At 44.2% G+C, this 22,582-nt stretch overlaps 2 protein-coding genes across 2 annotated transcripts in view; both read right to left on the bottom strand.

Annotated features, from left to right (window-relative positions):
- LOC148505640 (uncharacterized) overlaps positions 1-4,786 on the bottom strand; it is a 36,849-nt gene extending 32,063 nt beyond the window's left edge. The window contains exon 1 of the mRNA XM_088447949.1: positions 4,769-4,786. Within this exon, the coding sequence (XP_088304075.1) occupies positions 4,769-4,786 (18 nt within the window). The remainder of the gene's footprint in view (positions 1-4,768) is intronic.
- Positions 4,787-6,928: 2,142 nt separating this feature from the next.
- Positions 6,929-22,582, bottom strand: part of CCDC7 (coiled-coil domain containing 7) — a 227,250-nt gene continuing 211,596 nt past the window's right edge. Inside the window, exons 37-42 of the mRNA XM_088447948.1 lie at positions 18,932-19,003; positions 16,018-16,089; positions 12,942-13,013; positions 10,844-10,912; positions 8,358-8,437; positions 6,929-6,992 (exon numbers count right to left, since the gene is read on the bottom strand). Coding sequence (XP_088304074.1) covers positions 6,929-6,992; positions 8,358-8,437; positions 10,844-10,912; positions 12,942-13,013; positions 16,018-16,089; positions 18,932-19,003 — 429 coding nt within the window. The remainder of the gene's footprint in view (positions 6,993-8,357; positions 8,438-10,843; positions 10,913-12,941; positions 13,014-16,017; positions 16,090-18,931; positions 19,004-22,582) is intronic.

Genomic DNA, 22,582 nt, shown 5'->3' with positions numbered 1-22,582 from the left:
TGATGGTGCAGCTCTATTCCTGCGTGGACTGGAGCCACTGGGCTTGCCTTATATATGTACGTGAACAAAGTGCATCAAACATTACAATGATTTAATTCTTTTTTTTATAACACAGCTCTATTTATGCATGGATTGGAGCCACAGGGCTTATTTTGAGAGGGGTTGTCTCTCCCCTGAATTGCCCACATTCTGGTGGGATCAGCTCCTTCCAAGGGAGTCTAGAGTGAACCCTGTCCAGTTTGCAGCAAGGGATGCATGGAACTCCATGTTTTTACAGTTGCACAGGACCAGTTGCAACTCATCACTGAGCAACACAGGAAGGGTTTAAAACTCTCACACACCTGTTGCTAATTACCCTAATGCCAGGTAGTAGCTAAAGTGTTGTAGTGCCAGGGCCCAAGGGCTATACTGGGAGAAAAGGGCCGATTGTGGCTGCAAGCCACTGCTGACTGCTAAGGAGTGCTGGGACATTTACATTATTTGTTATGTGCCTGTGTGTCCAGGCCTAAGATCACGTATGCTAAGGTGCAGTGTTTGCTACCATTAAAAGCCACTGCTTTACCAAGTTACATTTGGTGGTCTGCACGGGGAACTTGACTGTTGTCACGCAGCGCAATCGCTAGATGCCTACATCGTAGCAAATGATCTGACAAAGGCAGAACGTTAGGTATACATGAGTATGGTTGGCGAACCAGAAAAATCACAGTTATATTAAGGACACTGTAATTTGCTGTGCACTATAAGGAAAAGCTGTTTTTGTGTGTACAGAAAAAAAAAGTTACTTTGTATTATGTTGCTTAAAACATAACAAAGGTGCTTAAGACATATAACAAATCCTGATTAGTGTGTTCACCAGTATTGTTTATACTGCATAATTAAATACACCTGTTATTTGAACAAAGCAAGACACATACTGAGATTTAATTACTGCAGTGCTGAAAGAGAACAAAAAGTTTTTTTCCCCTGTGTCATGTTAACCCCTGCATTACTGAAGAAAAAAAGCATTGTTTTTTTTTTCTATGTTAAACTTGAATAATAATTGCTTTGCTGAAAGAAAGATATATATTTATTTGTGTAAACTGGCTTGTTATCTAAAAGCACCTACACTTGTACATACACCTCCCACTAAAAATGGAGGAAGTTTTTCATACTATAAATTTGCTAGCCTCCCATCAAAAGACAGAGGAACAATGTTACAATTAGTGACCCAATCAGTGGGCACAGAAAATGCTGCAGGGCATCTGAAGAAAATGTCTACTTCAGATGACCCAGAGGTGTATTTGATAATATTTGAGAGGGTCACACAGCACTTAAAGTGGCCAGCATATACTTGGGCTGATATACCTGCCTCCTATCTTACTGGTGATGCTCAGAATGCCTATGCTGATTTGTCCTCTGCTGATGCAGAGAAATATGACCTAGTCAAAAACTCCATTCTGGCCAGGACAGGTCTCACTCCTTTTGGGAAGGCACAGCGCTTCCACGAATGGGCCCTACTACCAGAGTTCCCAATTTGGAAGCAAGTTGCAGAACTCGCCAGACAGAGGCGAAGTTGGCTCCAGCCAGAAGACTGCACTGCCTCTCAGATTGTAGAGACTGTGGTTGTTGACCAGTGTATAAGAACCCCAGGGCGGGATATGCAGTGCTGGGTCATACACGCTGATCCTCAGCATTTAGAGGACTAATTACAGTATTGGAGTGGTATAGGACTGCAGGAAATATGACAAAAATGCCAGAAAAGAAACCAGGGATTGAGCTACCCATTAAGATGGCACCCCAATGCCTTATAACCCCCACTGTCACCCCTCCTCAAGGAAACGCCGCTGGAGATACCAGGGTCATTTGCTATGAGGGCAGAGGGCCAGGTCATATAAGGCGGGACTGTCCCAGAAAAACAGAGCCTATGGCGTATGGGGTTGTTATTATGGGCGCTGCGTACCCCACTTTTTGCACAATGGTACCCCTGGACTCCAAACCCCTGTTAGTGTGGTAAACTGTGTTACTGAATGGCTGAGAACTCCCAGCTATTATAAACTCAGGAAGTGAGCTAACCCTGATCTCAGAGGCTGTCCTACCCAGGGCAGTAGAAAAGGTGCCAGTGTTAATTGAAGTACTCTGCATTCATGGATCCACAGAAAACTTCTCACAGGTGAGAGTGAGCCTCACCATAAAGGAGCGCACTTATGAGGTGTTCGCAGCGGTTGGTGCTAAGCTCCCCTATCCTATCATATTGGGACACAATTTCCCAGGATTTGTTGAGCTCGTAAAGGAACCACAGATACAGTGCCAATGTATAGTCTTTAAGGCACTACCTTGGAAAAGGGAGAAGAATGGAAAAGCACGGCCAGTATTCTTTGGAGAAGAAACGTCTGACTCACCAATATTAAGTGAGGATAACCCCAGTCCTTATTGGAATATGCTGCCAGCTGATATAGACCTGTGAAGATTTGCCCCAGCTCAACAAAACGATGCTGCCCTTGGGAATGTCATGGCTAGTGTCACAGAGGTTATTGGCATCGTGAAAATTGCCTACCCACTGGAGGGCACTCCATATTTGGTCCTTAAAGCCGATCTACTATATAGAGTCAAAATGGAGCAAGGGAAGAAGATTGAGCAGTTGTTGGTGCCCAGGGTACATATACCACTAGTGTTGTGAACCACTAATACCCATGTTTGGGGAGGTCATCTCGGAGAATATAAAACACTGGAACGTATTCTGCTCCAATTCTTTTGGCCAGGAATCATGGCTGAAGTAAAAATATACTGCAAACAGTGTCCTGTGTGCCAGAAGACCAGCCCAAGGCCACATTTGAGAGCACCACTAGTGCCAATGCCTATTGTTTGGGTACCATTTGATCACATCACAATGGATCTTCAGTCCACTGGAAAAATAAAAGTGGGGTAACCAATATGTTCTGGTGATCTTGGATTATGCCACCCGCTATCCAGAAGTGATACCCTTGCAGAATAACAAAACAACTACTATTGCCAGGGAGTTGATGCTACTCTTTTCTCGCCTCAGGTTCCTTAAGCTCAGGGGATTCCATTTATGTCCCAAGTAATGGCAGAACTGTGTAAGAAGTTGGGAATAGTATGATTGCATACCTCAGTATACCACCCACAGACGAATGGGTTGGTGGAAAGATTTAACAGGACCTTAAAATCTATGATTTGCCGGGCTGTCCTAGATAATAAACAGGAGTGGGATGAAGTACTCCTTTACCTCGTGTTTGCCATAAGTGAGATACCCCAATTCTCAAACAGGGTTTAGCCCTTTTCGGCTCCTCTTTTGAAGACAACAATGAGGCATCCTAGACATCTTGAAGGAAGGCTGGGAACAGCAGAAAATAGAGGAACCGATAGTTGTGGAGTTTGTTAGAAAATTATATGAATGGCTGTATAAAATACAGTCCATTGTTCAAGAAAACCTTATAGAGGCCCAAGCTCGTCAGAAACGAACCTATGTTACCACAGCTCAGATCAGAAAGTTTCATCTATGGGACAAAGTTCTAGTGTTGGTGCTGACACAAGAAAGTAAGTTGTTTGCCCATTGGCATGGACCCTACAAAGTGGTGGAACCTGTAGTACCGGTAAATTACCATGTCAGGCAGCCAGGAAGGAGACATGCAGAGCACATATATCATGTCAACTTGCTCAAACCCTGGCAAGAAGAAAGTCCGGACCCTGTACTCTCGCTAGACTACTCAGATGTTGCACTGGCTCTTTGAGAGATACGTTGTTCATGGAGTGGCAAGGAAAAGTACAACACAGCGTCCGCAAAAAGAATGAAGGGTGTCGGTCATCACCAAGGAATATGTGCGCTTCCCCAAGCTTGGAAAGCGAAAGGGGGGATGTGTAGTGAGAGTATTGCCAACATTCTGGTGGGATCAGCTCCCCACAAGAGAGTCTAGAGTGAACCCTGTCCAGTTTGCAGCAAGGGAGGTGTGGAACTCCATATTTTCACAGTTGCACAGGAGCAGCTGCAACTCATCACTTAGCAGCACAGGAAGGGTTTAAAACACTCACACACCTGTTGCTCATTACCCTGATGCTGACTAGCGGCCAGGTAGTAGCTACAGTGTTGTAGTGCCAGGGAGAGCATGGCAAATTGTTTTTGCAAGCCAGTCTGCCTTAAAATAATAGGATTACAAATTATCACCTCAACCTCTAGAGGTGGCAATAGATTCAAAAAGCTATGGGGCCAAGAAGTATATTGGATGTTGAATTTCAACTCACTACACCCTGATGGTTTAAATGAATCAATGGAGCTCAATTCTGTAATTAATTAATATCTGCAAATAATATTAATTGATATCTGTATATACAGTTTGTATGTATATATAGCCCTTGGATAATGGGAATATGTGTTTGGATTATATGAATTTACAATTTCTTATTTTACTATATTTATTTTATTATGCTTATTTATTATTTTAGTTATTATTCTGTCTATATATACTGTATAATAAATTTTACATATGTTTATAATCTTATTAAATTCGTTATTAATTCAAGAGCTCTTTTTGAGATTTACATTGAATGGCCTTGTATTGAATTATTATTTATTTATATGTGCTAGGACTGTTATTGATTTATCTATTGCTTAATAAATAGACTATATCCACTACTGATGCCATATCCCCCAATAAGACATCCAGATATTCATGCCAGTGGGATTCCACTTTATCTATTTATTTTGCTCTTACCTATGTAATACGGATGCCCACTAGAGAGGTTTTTCCCTATTTGATTGGTCATCCCCACTTACATAGTTGGAACTCCGCATCACGTGACTATACAGAGACACGTGATCGGACCTCATGGACAGTGGACACAGGTCAATATGACGCGTCACTGTTTACATGCTCTTGATAGACGGCTCCCGGTCACATGATTAGTAGAGATCATGTGACCGGAGTGCCGGTGATAGAGAACAATACTTTAAATATTATGTAACTACATATAGGGCCGGTTCTAGACATTGTGGAGCTCAGGTTGGAAGTTCCCAGTTGTGACCCTCCCCCCAAAACAAGAGTAATTACAGATGGCTTCTCTGTGCGCCCTGTAGGCGTGCGCTCCCGAAAAGGGGTCATTGTTGATTGGGGAGGGGGCGTGGCCATGTGGAACACCTCCAATTCATCACCCTTTATAATACATTATGCCACACACAGTAATGCCCTTTCCAACACAGTATGCCACACACATGTAATGCCCTTTATAATACATTATGCCACACACATGAAATGCCCTTTATAATACATTATGCCACACACATGTAATGTCCTTTATAATACATTTGCCACATGCAGTAATGCCCTTTATAATTTATTATGCCACACGCAGTAAAGCCCTTTATAACACATTATGCCTCAAACATGTAATGCCCTTTATAATACATTATGCCACATGCAGTAATGCCCTTTATAATACATTATGCCACACTATAATATACAGCAAAAAACGTTTATATGCAAAACAGTGACAAGACAGAAAGGAGCATGGGGATATGGGCTATAAATGATCACTTCTAGCATTTGCACACTGTCCCTTTCCATTGTAATAAGGGTCTCAGGATGACTGCACATAAGTAACACTATAATATGCCTGTGAAACTTACAGCAGGGGGCACATCTTATGCCCTGCCAAATGCAAGGTCTGCAGCACCCAGCCATCATGTCATCATCATAGTACAATGAGGATAAAGCAGGGAGCACATCCACAGGGAGATCAGGTTCTATAACAGCCGGGTGATCCTGAAGTCTCTAAGGGGAGATCAGGGAACAGAGGACCTCATGGGCAGCCCACGTCTACACTCAAACGCAGCGAGCAGCACCCCCTAACCCAGGTCAGTGTGGGCACCTGCACCCCATGCCCAGCTCACACCGCCAGCTGTCTGTCCCATACAGAGCTCCCCCGGGATGGCCGCAACCCCCACAGCTCCCCGCTCACCACTTTGGCAACGCTCTCCAGCTGGGCTTTATTCAATTACTCCTGCCCGCGCTTCTCTCGGCAGTCCTTTGTCCTCTGCGCTCAGTGATGTTGGTGGCTGTGCCTATCTTCTGGGGCTCCCAGAATGCCACAGAGGTGCTGCATCAAAAGGTGGGAGGGTTCCGTATGTTTAGATGGTGCCGGCGGGGACACTGTGGATGCGCCCTTAGGATGCAGCAACCCGGGCAATAGCCCTGCTTGCCTGCCCCAAGAAGCGCCACTGAGTACATATTTAATTAACTAGATATTTTTATTGGTATACTTTTTTGATGCAATAGATTTAGTAAGGTTGCAGCCTTACCATATTATAATGAGATTTACATTGATGGACTGTTTATAGACATGCAAATAACTCTTATTAACCACAAGTGCTCTGCATTTTCTAATCATCTAGTGGGTATATTAAGGACTCCTTCTGACCCACAACACATACTCCTGATGAAGCTGAGTGGCCATTGCTCAGGGAAACGCGTTGAGACTTGATCCCTTATCCAGTCTCCAGTGGCATGTTGGATTTATATTGGACTCAGATATCTCGACTTTAGAACTGTCTGCAGCCTTGGAAGACACCTTATAACTTGTGTTTCAACACACTACCCTTATGTGCTGGATGCCAGAGGACTTCCCTAGAGACAACCAAACCATCTATTGGTAAAGTTCTGCTGCTAAAAACAATATACTTTGGATACGAGAGAGACCGTCCTAATACCCACGTAAACTCATAACAGAAGCTGATTTAAGTGGACAATCATATTGTTGTATATGGTATATTAAGCTATATCATCATTTATGTAGCCACGAGCACTTTATGAACTATTCCTTAGAATAGATCACAGATTTTATTAATCCCATAAATATCTATTTTTTATCTTTAAACCGTCCATCAGTGATATTTATGTGTATATATTTTAGTGTATAGCGCTGGTGTTCTATATTCTTTTCATTGTTTGATATATACACTACCAATCTTTACATATAACTTGGTGCTTCCACATGACCCCGGTTTTACCAGACAAAAATATGAAGAACATATGTGGCACTGTAGTTGTCCTTCAATGTTTCCACTCGGAAAGTACATACATCCATTAAAAAATTAACTCACTTACCCAGTGTTCACCCCCTTGTGTCTCCTCTTGTGTCTGTACATAGGAGTCTGTGCTCTCGCCTTCCCAACTCAATGGTTCCTATTAGAATGAAGGATTTTCAGCCACACAATACCCAGACAGCAATGTGAAAGCAAATTAGAATGCAGTTTTACAAGCTGCTTCCACAGGAAGAAAAGCTAATGACACAACTATTTGCTTTTTCTATTTTAAAGGGTGCTTCATATCATGTGCCACTGTCCTACTATAAAGCAGCTGGAGAGGATTGTTGCAGGACAAAAGAGGCCATGCCATAATTAAAACCAGTTTTCATAGGTAATGTTAGTCCTTTAAATTTGTCACATCACATGCATAGAAGTAGTGAAGGTTCACAGTCTGTTCACACTACTGCTACTATAGGAGACTTTAACTGGGACAATTAACTTTTTTTGCTACAAAGTTGTGACAGACAAAGGTATCACAATGCCCATTGCTTTTATATTTCTTTTTCATAAATAAACATATATAAGAGAGGGCTTTATCATAATCTTTGCATTTACATCCGAAACAGATAGGTACATTAATATAGTAAATGCATAGTGTGGCAAAGTGAATAACTTACCATATGCCTTTGTAAGGAAATCTAAACAATTATTTTATTTATATAGCGCTTACCTCCAAAAGGACTCAAGGTGCTTTACAGAAATCATGAATATAATACAGATGTACAAATTTGCAGGAAATACAGAAAATAATGCACATAATGCAGTCATTTTTGATCATAAATTCAAAAGATTATTTTTCCTACTGTACCCATAAAAGTACCAGGCAAGCCTGGTGAGGCAGCCATCTTGGGTGCACTACATAGGTTACACTGGGCAGAATAGGCAATGCCTGGAAGAGATGACCCATAATGGAGAAGCTACAGAATACTGACGTGAGATGCAGGATCCTTACAAAATCATCAGAGCCATGCATTGTTCACCCACCCAACAAGAGTACCAGGTGAGATAGCCATCTTGGGTGCACTACTTAGGTTACAATGTGTGAGATAAGGAATACATGGAAGTAAGACATATACAGGTAAATGAAAATTAAACATGGATACCCACTGCATCAATAGTTCCACAGGTTGTTCATACTGCCCATGAATGTACCATCTGAGGCAGCCATCTTGGGTGCACTATACAAGTCACAGTTGGCAGGATGAGCAATTAGTAGAAGTATAACATACAGTTGGGGTATTATAGGAAAAAAATATATAGATATCATCTCAGGGAAGTGACCATGATGTGGTGGTATGGATAGATACAGATCCGTAACAAGACTTTTTTGTGCCCCGTGCCAGAGATAGCATTGGCGCCCCCCTATTTTTTAAATTGGGGCATATGAGGGCACCTGAAATAGGGCCATAGCCTCATGGGGAAGGGGGAAGGGCTAGGGAAGAGATCGGGGAGGCCAGGAGATGCTGGGGATAAAAGCAGTGAGAATGATAATAAACAGGAAAATTGACAGGCCCAGACAGCGCCCCCTGTGCCATGGGACTGGTCGCACTACACTAGTTATGGAAAACCATCAGTATATTGCAGGAAGAGGTACATGTTAACAACAGATTAATAACAAAGGATACACAATAAAAAAGGAGTTAGGAATAATTGCAAAAAATAGTAATAACACATAATGTTATGCAATGATGGGTAGAATTACCAGGTGAAGTTGCAGGAGGGTGGAGTAGTAGCATTCCCGATTTGCAGTGCTTGAGAAATTGTTTAATTCGAGCTTAAAGAGTAGGCCTAAAGGGCCCCATACATCAGGCGGCAGTTTCACCGATTCGACCAGAACCACTGATTCGGTGGTTGGAAATGCCGATCGGTTGCCATCGATGATCACCGATCCATCAATGAAATTCTACATGTTCCCAATTTGCTGATCACAATCACATTTTGATCATGATCAGCAAATCAGGGAAATCCAACATGTTGGACTTCACCGAGGCCCCGGCCCCAGCGTCTTAACTGTTGCTGGTATGCTTCAGGGTGAAGCTGCAGTCATACAAGCTAGAGCACCTGGGCTAATCGGTTTTATTTAGGGAAGCAGGGAACTGGTAGCCTAAGGAAAAGGAAAACATGGGCTTGATGCCAGCTAATCAGGATAGAGATGGGGCATAGCTTAAAATTTAAGAAGGTGCTGGTTCCTTTTCGGCAGGGCAAATGACAGTTGGACTGTGTTAGCTTAGTGCTAGGGATTACCAGGAAAGAGACTGTTGTGTTTGTGTAAAGTGTCTGCCATTGCCATTTGCTGCTGGTGAGTATAAATTTGGCAAAAAACAAGGCCTGTGTGTGGGGAATCATTAAAGTACTAAAGCATTATTACAGTACTAAAGTCTTTATTTTAATATTTTCTTTACAGGCGGACTACAAGTGGGACTACATAGGCTGACAGTTTGGGGCTGGTAAACTCTATGTGTGTCCACCTGCTATAGTGTTACCCCCCGGATGGGTTAACCCAGTGCTGGTTATTGGAAAATAGGCGGAACCCCACTCCGATTTTTCCTCTGTTTTCCAATACCAGACTGGGATGAGAGGTCAGAGGCTGAATAAGTTGTTTTTGTTTTTGTTTTTTTGGGGGGGGAGGCACGCATAACTATTTATGGTCATATAGTCATTCATAATTTAGGAATGTCTATATTATTATGACTGTCGACATTTTACCAGTCTACATTTTGGTTGTCGACATTTTAACGGCTGGCATTTATTTTTTCAATGTCAACATTTTGTCGACGAACTGTCGACCTTTTGACTCTGTCAACCTTAGTTCCATGTCAACCTTTTGACCATGTCCACATTTTGATGTCTAAATTTTGACATCCTAGAGACCATAGTTTTTCCTCTCGCTATTGGAATATTAGGAGTAGAATGTGACAGTGGTGGTTAGTGATTCACAATGTCCATTGCATTTATATATTTTTTTTACTGAGCATACAAAAGTCAGTATTATACATTTATACTGACATATTTTATCCTTTTTTTATCCTTTTTCCAACAACACTTTCAGTGTGACAAAATTCCAGAGGAAAATCCATGCGTTACAAGACATAATAATTATTACGTATAGTGGGCCTGTTTCATTACGAATAGCAACTGCAAAAATATGCTAATGCCTGCAATCGCTATGCCGTCGCAGCACAACATAAAGACACCCACTTCCCCATACACACCCTGTAATGGCGTTCAAACGCATGGACACGCCTGCATTTCGCCGACCACCCCATCACCGCCCCCAAACACTCACTTCCTGTCAATCACTCTGCGATGAGTCTGCGTGATCTCTGCGTGCCTTCACGCACACACACCGAGATGCATGCGCAGAACGCAACAATTGGCCGTCCGCGTGCCTAAACGCAGTAATGAATTAGGCCCAGTATACAATTATACAAGTTTTATTTTGCAACAGGCTGTGCCTTTGAATAGGACAAATATTGGAATAGACTTATGATGTGTGGTGCCGCTGTTATCTGCCAGTGCATGTAATGATCACATATTGTACCTTTACAAATTGGGGTATAAAGAACTGATGTTTGGGGGTGTATGACAGAAATCTCTCCAGTGCCGGCATATACGATGCTCTCTATTGTTTAGGAAAGGTCTTTAGAACATACAAAATACCCTGCTGCTTATTTAATTGCTCATCTACTGTATGTCACTTTTGATCATATTAATAATTCTGACTTTTCTTTAAACTTGGTACAAATTTTTTCTATCCAAATAAATCACCTGCTGCATCGTTTTTAAGTTCTTAGCATGGCCCAATTCATAAGTGTGAGGCTGAGATTGTTCCTCTATCTAGGATACAAAAGAACAGAGAATAGGATTACTGGCTCCCTGACATAACACCATTCTGGTAATTATAGTACTATGGTAGAAAATTAGCTACTTTCCCCAGATTGCAGCCTCTGCCAAAACTCAACTGCAACTGCAATTGCCAATCAGATACATTGCTGCAATTAATTCTAATTATTAACATTTGTTTATTTGCTGTTTTCTAATTTTCTTTATCTATTCCCGGGTACACACTAGACGATATATCATCCAATCCTGTGGATCAAGACGACATTTCAGGTACATTGTCTAGTGTGTACACACTATGCGCACCCCCGCTGCCCAACAGAACAACCCCAGATCCTGCTGTGTATTCCGACTGCCCAATATGCCATTCAACTGCACCATCGGGAGGTCACCTATGTATACCCACCTTAAGTCCTGGATAATGGCGTATCGAGTGGAATGTGACAGCGATGGTTAGTGATTCACAATGTCCATTGCAGTTACACTTTAGTTTTTATTGTGCATACATAAGACCATACTTGCCAACTCTCCCTGATTGTCAGGGACACTCACTGAAATAGTAGCAATCTCCCTGACTCCATGATTGTACTATTCCCCCATTATGAAGTTGTTGTTATATATAAAAAAACAGAGAGATATACTTTCAAATGGAATCATTAGTATCATTTCCCTGCATTGGTTATAAGGCAAAGTGATCCTTATGGTTACAGGCATTTTCTGAAAAGTATTTGTGTGTTTCCAACAACAAGTAGTTCTTACTGACTGATTTGGGGCTCATTTACATTTGGATGTAAGTCATTATGATGACATGCCTCTCAGATGTAGCAGTACACGTCCACTTTACCGCACGCTCATAGGTGGTGCTTTCACAATCTCCCTGAAATGCTTTTTCTAAAGTAGGCAAGTATGCATGAGACAGGGCTTTACATCCTAAACTGATATGTACAGACTATATATGTACAGTGTATCCAGATTACATTCTGGACCTCATTCAGAGTCGGTCAAAGCGGCCGCACGGTCGTACGGGAAAAGGGGCCGGATATGCAAATGATTCCCTCGCAAGTTGCGTCCCTAAGTTCGGATCGGTAGCTGGCCGACCAAGGGGAGGAAGCGGCTGGAATTCAAAAATATACGCCCCCTTCTCGTACGCATTGCACGTCATCTCCGGCCATATAAGGATTAATCGAGACCATCGGAACTGGTCGTAGAGCTTAAGGTTGACCATACCCTCTCTTAAGCTCTACGATCATGTCAGTGTAAAAACCTCCCATGTCACATGTGCCATGACGCTACTTTGTTAATTATGCACTCCCATAAACCGTATGCACTCCCATAAAACGTCGTTCGCATAATTAGGCACGCATGCGTCCGGATCTCCACTCCCCCGTTTTCAAGCACCTTCCCCTGTTACCACCCACAAACGCCTCCATCTGTCACTCAAACTACCGACCTGGCTGTGTTCAAGGAGAGAGAAATTTCTGATCGTAGCGGCTAGTTTGCGCACGCGCATTGCAAACATTACGCATGCTCAGTATAGCGAACATCGGTGGCGTACGACCGTGCGGCCGCTTCGACCGACTCTGAATGAGGTCCACTGTCTTTATTACATACTTTATTCTTTCTCCATTAACACTGTCAGTGTCAAAAAATTCCAGATGAAAGTTCATGCAACCATATATTGCACTGAGAGACAGTCTGTGCCTATGAATGGGGCAAATATTGGAATAGCTTTGTGCTGTGTGGTGCCGTTGTTATCTGCCAGTGTATGTAATGATGACATATATTACCTTTTATAATTGGGGTATAAAGAACTGATCTCAAGGGAAGTAATAACTGAAATCTCTCCAGTGTACAGCATATATTTTTCTCTCGTTGTTTAATAAAGGACTTTGGAAGGTACAAAACACTCTGCTGTTTAGTTTATTACTCATTCCCCCATCTATGTAATTTCTGATCATATTAAAAATGTGTACGTTTCTGTAATTTGGTACATTTTCTTTCTACTATGGGCTGCAAAATAAATCACCTGGCGCATCCTCATTTTCAGGCTCTTAGCATAGCCCAATTCATAAGTGTGAGGCTGAGACTGCGGCTCTGTCTAAGATACAAAAGAACAGAGAATAGGATTACCGGCTTCCTGACATAACGCCATTCTGATAATTATACAGTAAAAAATGAGCTACTTTCCCCAGATTGCAGCCTCTGCCATGAGATGAGAGAGAGGGGGCATGGGGGGGTTATTAATGGTCAGGAAAGGTTATAAATAAGAGAGGAATGTTGAGTGGGTTTGGAGAGGGGTATTAATGGCCAGGTGAGAGAGAGAGAGGGTTTTTTTTTTTGGGGGGGGGGGGGGGGCTATTAATGACTAGCTAAGGTTATAAATGAAAGAGTGACATAGAAAGAGAGAATGGGAGAAAGAGGCATAGGGGTGGGTTGCGGGTATTAATGACCAGGTAAGGTTATAAGGGGGAGATGTTCTAAGCTCTGGAAAGAGATATATTGGAAAGTGATAAACTACCAGCCACTCAGCTCCTAACTGTCATGTTACAGGCTGTGTTTGAAAAATGACAGTTAGAAGCTGATTGGTTGGTAGTTTATCACTCTCCAATTTATCACTTTCCACAGCTTAGTACATCTGCACCTAAGGGGCCTATTCATGATGTTAATTATCGGGGTCCGAAAGGATCCCTTCTCTCAACCCAGACCTACTTCCCATAGGGAAGAGTGGGTTGCGAACCCCAAGCGGGAGTATTTGCCATCTGAAGATGGCGAATGCCCCCGCAGTCATATAATATTTTCGGAGCTTGATGAATTCTGTCCCCATACTAGTGTATAGGGACAGTGGGCCATTCCGCAAACAGAAGGTAAGTAGGAGATGTCTGTGATATCTCCTGCTTCACCTTCTTAATGAATGGCCCGAATACTTAATTGTCACAATTGCAGGTGAAAATGTGCTTTTTCACCTGCTTTTGTGACAATTAAGTGATGATGAATAGGCCCCCAGACGAGAGAGAAAGAGAGAACGAGAGAGAGGCATAGTAAGGGGGTGGGGGGTATAAATGACCAGGTAAGGTTATAAATGAGAGAGAGAGGCATAGGAAGGGGGTGGGGGGTATAAATGACCAGGTAAGGTTATAAATGAGAGAGAGGCATAGGAAGGGGGTGGGGGGTATAAATGACCAGGTAAGGTTATAAATGAGAGAGAGAGAGGCATAGGAAGGGGGTGGGGGTATAAATGACCAGGTAAGGTTATAAATGAGAGAGAGAGAGGCATAGGAAGGGGGTGGGGGGTATAAATGACCAGGTAAGGTTATAAATGAGAGAGAGAGAGAGAGGCATAGGAAGGGGGTGGGAGGTATAAATGACCAGGTAAGGTTATAAATGAGAGAGAGAGGCATAGGAAGGGGGTGGGGGGTATAAATGACCAGGTAAGGTTATAAATGAGAGAGAGAGAGAGGCATAGAAAGGGGGTTTGGTGTATAAAGAGTTGACAGGCAGAAATAATAGCCTGGGTACAAGGTGACAACCATGATGATGATGATATTAGATATTGTGCTTTCCAAAGATTGAAACCATGAAAGGCCTGAATGCAACTACAACTGAAATTACCAGCCAGATATACTGCTGCATTTAATTATTATTATTGTTTTTACTGGATTTATGGGAATTATAGATACATACTGTATATTTATCAACTTGATACCATGTTTCTTGTCCATGTACTAGCTATTGTTATAACGGATACAGGGCCTAATTCAGACCCGGTCGCGAGCACTATGTGCTCGCAAGCTGGTCGATGGTGGCTCAGTGCGCATGGGAACACCTACCGTCTGGGGCCGGCCTCACTGACATCACAAGTGATGTCTGTGGGAGTGCTTTCGGTTCTAACAGAGCCGAAAGGACTTTAGGGCTTGCGGCAACGAGACCCTACCACAAGGGTCTCGTCGCAAGCCCGATGGTCGCGATGGTCTTGACCATCGCGACCATCTTCCTGGCCGCTCGCTATTGGTGTGGGTGGTCACCCACAGCTATGCGAGCGGCCAGGGGGCCGCTCTAAAAAAACAGAAGGCCAGCCCTGATTCACAGCGAGCACTCTGTCAGAGCGTCCGGCTCTGAATCAGGCCCACACTCCGCAAGAGCATAACACAGGGAGAGACTATACGTTTTTTTTCTTTTTCTGTTTTTAATATTTGTTTTTTATCTATTTCCTCTCTACTGGAATATCACAAGTGGTCTGTGACAGTGGTGGCTAGTGATTCACATCGTCCATTGCATTTATATCTTTTTTATATTGGGCATACAAAAGGGTATCCGGTCGACTTCTCAACATTCACAAGGTTGACAGTCACAATATCGTCAGGTTCTGAATGATGACAGGCAGAATGTCAACACTGTCATTAGGTTGACATGGTTAAAATGTTGACACGTTCAGAATGACAACATATCAACACTAAAATGTGAACATATGGTATTTTACTGATTATTGGGGTTAAGTTCAGGGATAGGGTTTAGGGCATTGGTTCCCAAACTTTGCTCCGTGGCACCCTGGGGTGCCTCGGGACACTTGCAGGGTTGCCTCAGGTTGGTGGTCCAGCACTAAATCTAATTATTTATGGTCAATGTAATGTAAGTATGTGGACAAACAAAAGCTTAAACCTGTCCACAACCACATTAATGAACCTAAGGATGACAGGTCAGCACAATTTACTTCACTACTACTTTTTTTCTGAATTTCTCAATAACAAACGTTTGGCTTAGGGGTGCCGTGAAAACAATGCTGTTACTCTAGGGTGCCGTGATTCAAAAAAGTTTGGGAACCTCTGGTTTAGGGTTTAGGTTTAGGCTAACTTAACCAAAAAAATATACTGACATTTTGGAGTCGACATGTTAAATGTCGATATTCTGGACGTGTATGACAGAACTCTCTCCATTGCGCAGCATATACGATGCTTTTGAATGTACAAAATACCCTGCTGCCTAGTTAATACCATGCTGCTTATTTAATTGCTCATTCTTCCAATCTATTTCACATTTGATCATATTAATAATTTTGACTTTTCTTTGTAAATGTTTTTTTCTACTATAGCATCCAAATAAATCACCTGCTGAATCCTCGTTTTCAGGCTCTTAGCATGGCCCAGTTCATAAGTGTGAGGCTGAGACTGCCGCTCTGTCTAAGATAGAAAAGAACAGAGAATAGGATTACTGGCTCCCTGATATAACACCATTCTGGTAATTATAGTGCTACCGTAGAAAATTAGCTACTTTCCACACATTGCAGCCTCTGCCATGAGATGAGGCCTAAACTCAACTGCAACAGAAATTGCCAACCAGATACATTGCTGCAATAAATTACGAGTATTATCAGAGGTGGATTTTACCTTGGGGTTGCAGGATTGCAGCTCCTCCCCTTCCCCAGGTCCGCAACTAGGGGGGGCTGGAGGTGCACGTGCATCGGGTGCGCCGCTGCATCCACCGCCAGTGTCCTCCAGCCCGGCACCGCAAGGGGGCTCCAATCCGGACGCCCGCTGAGATTTTATTACCAGCAGGTGCCTGGCTCCTTCCCTGCAGCGCCGTGGTAGCCGGAGGCTGGAGTTCTCTCCTAAACTCCAGCTTCCGGCTCTCCCCATAGTTCCGAGGAGCAGCCGGGCGGACCGGATGGCGGCGGACGTAGGAGCGAGGTTTAAGGTAACTAATTTTTTTGTATGTGTAAGCGGCACTACTGGGGCATTACTATAGGGGCATTACCATATGGGCACTACTGGGGCATTACCATATGGGCTCTACTACAGGGGCATTACCATATGGGCACTACTACAGGGGCATTACTATGAGGGCATTACCATATGGGCACTACTACAGGGGCATTACTGTATGGGCACTACTACAGGGGAATTATTATATGGGCACTACTACAGGGGCATTACTATATGGGCACTACGGGGACATTACTATAGGTGCACTGCTGAAGGGGGAATTACTATAGGGGCACTGCTGCAGGGGGCATTACTATGGGGGAATAACAAGGGGGGGCGGCAAATTACTGTCTTGCCCCGGGTGACAAAAATCCAGCCCCCCCCCCCCAGTAAAAATCCACCACTACTCTGCCACCCTCACTGAGCTCTGGCTCCCAGCATTTTATAGTGTTTTTATAGATAAAGCTTGGTCTCAGATCATGACAGGTGGAACATTAATCCTATAACTTTAGTAAGGAAAATTATTTTAGAACGCTAAGGGGTATATTTACTAAGTGAGAGTTTTTAGATGTGGAGATGTTGCCCATTTCAGATTAAACTTAACATTTAACCAGCGCCTTCTAGAAGATAATAGCTAGAATCTGATTGGTTTCTATGGGCAACATCTCCACTGGGTGCAGTGGCGATGTTGCAAATGGTCAATGTTTTCAGTCTGCGCATGTGTCCCGATGGTTACTGCATGGCGCTGCAGAACGAATTTGGATGTAGGGAGTGTGGCTTTTAGTGGCATTTCTGGGAGGTAACGGGAGTGGTTAGGCAGACGTGGACATGTCGCTGACAGTGGCGCATTTAAAGAAACAAAACCACTCACACAGGACGGCATGTTCCATAGAGAAGATGCTAGTTTTGATGGTGCATCTAGCACCGAGATGGATTTGCGCCACTGCAAGTAGGTGTCTCAGTATGATCAACATCAGCATAAAGGTTACGGCAAAAGAAGCGACTGCGTCTGCATCCGTCTCACAATCACCCCCTAAGCCACTACGATTATATTAAAAAAAAGAAGATAAAAAAAGGATAAAGAATTTTTTTTCCAAATTAAGAGATTTTTCTTAGTTATCAAAACACCCATTTTCAGGGGGTACCCACACATATTAAGTATTCCCAGCATTTATGTACAGGGATCCACAGTTTTCACTTGCAAATGCAGCCCTATTAGGTGTCTATGGAGGCTGCTTTTTTGCTGCATTCCGGAGCTAGACCATTAGCTAACGCCATCTCCATTGGAATGGGTATGAAGTCCCGGCAGAGAGGTAAGTACCCGAACCCTACCCCTTTCCCCCCCATAATCCTAACTCTCCCTTAGTGGTGCCTAACTCTAACCTCCCCCCGGGGGTGCCTAACCCTAATCTCCCCCCGTGGGTGCCTAACCCTGACCCCCCTTTCCACACCCTAAAACCTAACCCTCCCGGGGGGTGCCTACCCCTAACCTCCCCCTTGGGGTGCCTAATCCTAACCCCCCTTCCCCATAGCCTAATCCCAACCCTCCCCGGGGGTGCCTAACTCTAAACTTCCCCTGGGGCCCCTAAAACTAACCCTCCACCCCCGAGCGGCTAACATCTTACAGGGCCCGCTTACCTTCGTTCAGAATGCTGGCTGTTGGGATTTCATCGTCAGGCTTAAGATCAGCATCAGGATTTTGACGCCTATCTTTAGTTCCTGGTTGGGATTCTGACGGCCGGCCGCCGGTAAATTAACTACATCCCCCTTCATTGTAGGGTATGGGCTACTTTTCACAAAAACTACCAGAGAGGGATCCGTAGGACTTTATATGTATATCCAGATTACACCCTTATTAAAAAAAAATTTCTCCATCAACATTGCCAGTGTCACAAAATTCCAGAGGAAAGTCCATGACAAAGTTGTTGCATTGCAAGACAAAATTATTATGAATAATGTATGATTGAACAAGACTTATTTTGGGAAGGCTGTGCCTGTGAATGGTACAAATATCGAAATAGTATTTTTGCTGTGTGGTGCCGCTGCCATCTCCCAGTCCCATATCACTTATATTGGTGTATAAAGAACAGATCTGAAGGGGTGTACAATAGAAATCTCTCCAATGGACGGCATATCTGATGCTCTCATGTTGTTTAAGAAAGGTCTTTGGAACATGCCAAAAAACTCTGCTGCTTATTTCATTGCTCAACCCCATCCCCCCATTTCCCCATGTAAGTCATTTTTGATTATGTTAAAATTTTGACTTTTCTTTAATCTCGGTATAATTTTTTCCTTTTACTTTAGCATCCAGCTAAGTCACCTGTTGCTTCCTCGTTTTCAGGCTCTTAGCATGGCCCAATTTATAAGTGTGAGGCTTAGACTGCTCCTCTGTCTAATGGCGAGTACACACTAAGCTATATGTCATCCGATCCGGCTGATCAGATGGGTGACAAATCGTTAGTGAGGGCCATGCTGCCAAATGCAGCATGGCCCCCGCCCTCGGTTAATCGCTGCCGGCATATGCATGCACTTGCTGATGCCAGCACCGCGCCAGGTCCCATCGCTAACTAGGTCAGTACACACTAGACATTGTCTAGCGCAGGCATGTCAAACATGTGGCCCGCGGGCCGCATGTGGCCCGAATCAACTATTTCTGCGGCCCAAGAGTGTGGGCTCACATATATATATATATAATATGCGGCTCACACTCCTGCCACGATCGGAACACAGGGCCTGATTCAGAGCCGCTCGTAAGCGGCCGTTCGTTCGCTCTGAGCAATGTTCGCACAACTGCGTATGCGCATGCGCATGGGTTGTAATGCGCATGCGCAAAACAGTCATTGCGATCGGAAATCGTGCGCTCGTAAAACAGCGAGGGGCTGCTAATTTGATTGACAGAATGTACCGTTTGTGGGTGGTAACAGGGGAAGGTGCTTGAAAACGGGGGAGTGGAGATCCGAACGCAGGCGTGCCTAACGGTCAAAAGGGCGTTTAATGGGAGTGCATAATTAGTAAAGGAGCGTCATCGACCACGTCACTTGGTTGTCTTTTAGCCTGAACTGCTCACAGTGATAGCGGTAAGAAAATCCTACCACAAGCACTGCGAGCAGTTCAGATGCCTTTCGATGTTCCCGATTAATCTAATAAACACTGGAAATGACGTGTGATGCGAACGGCAAAGGGGTGTCTTCACAAAATAGCGAGCGCATTTTTTTGACGCTCGCTCAGACATAGAGGCGTCAACAAACCGCAAAGAGCGAGCGCTCATTTTAAATATCCGGACCCTTTTTTAGAACGACCGTCCGCAAATAGCATCTGGGTCTGAATCAGGCCCACAGTTCCGATCTGGCAGTACAGGCTGGCAACGCTGGGTCTCTGAAGCGATCAGAAGCCTCTGATAGCTTCAGAGGCCAGCGTTCCCAGTGATGCAGCGCGCGGGTGACGTCATGACGTCACCCGCGATGAGTGTGACGTCATGATGTCACCCGCGATGAGCGGAGCCTGCGTCTGCCGCTCTGGATCTAATTAGATCCAGTCAGCAGCAGAGTCTACGTGGGACGGCGAGGACTGGAGCGGTGCCCAGCGGCCGTCATGAAGAAAGGTAAGTACTGCACAGACAGGTGAGTGGGGCCGTGTTCTATACTGGGCACAGCATAAGGGATATTACTCTGGGCACAAAATAAGGGGCATTACTGGATTACTGGGGGCACAAAATAAGGGGCATTAATGGGGCTCTGCTTAAAGGGGCATTACTGGGGGCTTTGCATAAGGGGAATTAATGGGGGCACTAAGGGCATTACTGGGGGCACTACTAAGGGCATTACTGGGGGCTCTGCATAAAGGGGCATTAGTGGGGGCTCTGCATAAAGGGGCATTACTGGGGCTCTGCATAAGGGGCATTAATGGGGGCACTACTAACGGCATTACTGGGGGCTCTGCATAAAGGGGCATTACAGGGGGGCTCTGCAGAAGGGGTATTAATGGGGGCACTACTAAGGGAATTACTGGGGCACTGCATAAAGCGGCATTACTGGGGGCACAACTTAAGGGGCATTGCTGGGGGCTCTGCATAAGGGGCATTAATGGGAGCACTACTAAGGCCATTACTGGGGGCTCTGCATAAAGGGGCATTACTGGGGGCTCTGCATAAAGGGGCATTACAAGGGGCACTGCATTGGTTTTTATTAATAATAAACATTTCAAAATTGCATATAAGACTTTTTTTTGTTGCCGCCCACACACTCGTAGACCTTGAATATTCGGCCCGGTTGGTATTTTGAGTTTGACATGCCTGGTCTAGTGTGTACTGGCCATTAGATACAAAAGATCAGATAATATGATTACTGGCTCCCTGATATAACAGGAATCGGTATGAATGACCGCCGGACCTTTGTTCTACGGTTCAAATCCCGACAGCGGAAGACCGGCAGCCCTGAAAATCCTGATGGTAAGTATTTGAACTATTGCTAAAACTCTCTCCCCTCCCTAACCCTAACCCACCTTTAGGGGTGTCTAACCCTAACCTCGCCCCTCTAGTGCCTAACCCCAACCTCCCCCCGGGGGTGCCTAACGCTAACCCCCCTTCCGCTACTCTAACCTTAACCCTCCCTGGGGAGTGCCTAACCCTAAGTCCCCCCGGGAGCCCTGAAACCTAACCCTCCCCCCCGGCGTCCGGCTTACCATCATTCGGTATGCCGGGCGTCAGGCTCCCGGCATAAGTCTAATGACGCCTGTCATTAGAACCCTGCCGGGATTTGACAGTCGGGAAGCCAGGTGGTCAACATTTCGACCGTCGGCATCCCGACTGCATACCGATATAATAACATTCTAGTAATTATAGCATTAGGGAGGAAGATGAGCTACTTGTGTCTATGTTTCTGAGGGAGCAATTTGTTATTTATATGTACACATTCTAATTTACATTGCTATTTATTACAATTACACATGCTATTTACTACAATTATTCATACACCACATGCATGTCATATGGGTTGGATTGCACGATCCATCTAAAGGCCCTCTGTCTTTATGCCCCCATACATCAGCAAATCTTTCCCTTTTTCAATTGATTGTGTCAATTCTGCAATCTATTGAAAAAGGGAAAGATTTTTATACACAATCAATTGCAAATTGCAGAATTGCTGCAATCAATTGCTGATGTATGGGGTCCTAAAGACAGAGGGGCATATTTATTAATATCTGTGGTATGCCACAGAAAATAAATATTCCTGATTACTGCAATTAGCGGCAATAAGGAATTTTTATTGACCTAAATGTATCATTCCTGAGTCGCAAGGATAGGGGCTCTGATAGGCAGGGTCGTTACTGGGGATGGGCGAGTGGTGCTGCAGCCCAGGGAGCAGAGCCTGGAGGGCGGCACATTGCTTCCCCATAGAACATGCATTTGGCTTGAAGGGTGTCTGGAAAGCCACTTTGCAGCTTAGAAAACAGCCACAGAGCAGCCCGAAGCGTCCTATGGCTTCTGGGTCCAGATGACACTCTGGACAGTCAGCTGCTACTTTGTCCCAGCAGCTCCGCACCCTGTGCATGACGCTATGACATAAGCACCAGGAGTTGGGCTGGCGTACGTGGTGAATCGCCATGCTACAGCCCAGCTGGTAGAAGCCCATCCCTGCGATCCCATTTACGATCACTTTACTTTCTGCTTTGAACCTCTGCTGCACCACTGTGCATGCACTGACGTCCGTCATCACAGGAAAAATGTGCGTAAAGCAGCCCATAGAAAATCTCCCCAGTGTACGACATATCTGATCCTCTCTTGTTGTTTAAGAAAGGTCTTTGGAACATACCAAACATTTCTTCTGCTATTTTATTGGTCTTCCCTCATCTATATCATTTTTGATCATGTTAAAAATGGTCACTTTATAATTTCCTTCTTACTTTAGCATCCAAATAATTCACCTGTTGCATCCTCGTTCTCAGGATCTTAGCATGGCCCAATTCATCACTG

Source organism: Taudactylus pleione, unplaced genomic scaffold (assembly GCF_031769625.1).
Source record: "Taudactylus pleione unplaced genomic scaffold, aTauple2 ptg000446l, whole genome shotgun sequence".
In the NCBI taxonomy this organism is placed as follows: domain Eukaryota; kingdom Metazoa; phylum Chordata; class Amphibia; order Anura; family Myobatrachidae; genus Taudactylus; species Taudactylus pleione.
This window is presented reverse-complemented; position numbering and strand designations above follow the sequence as displayed.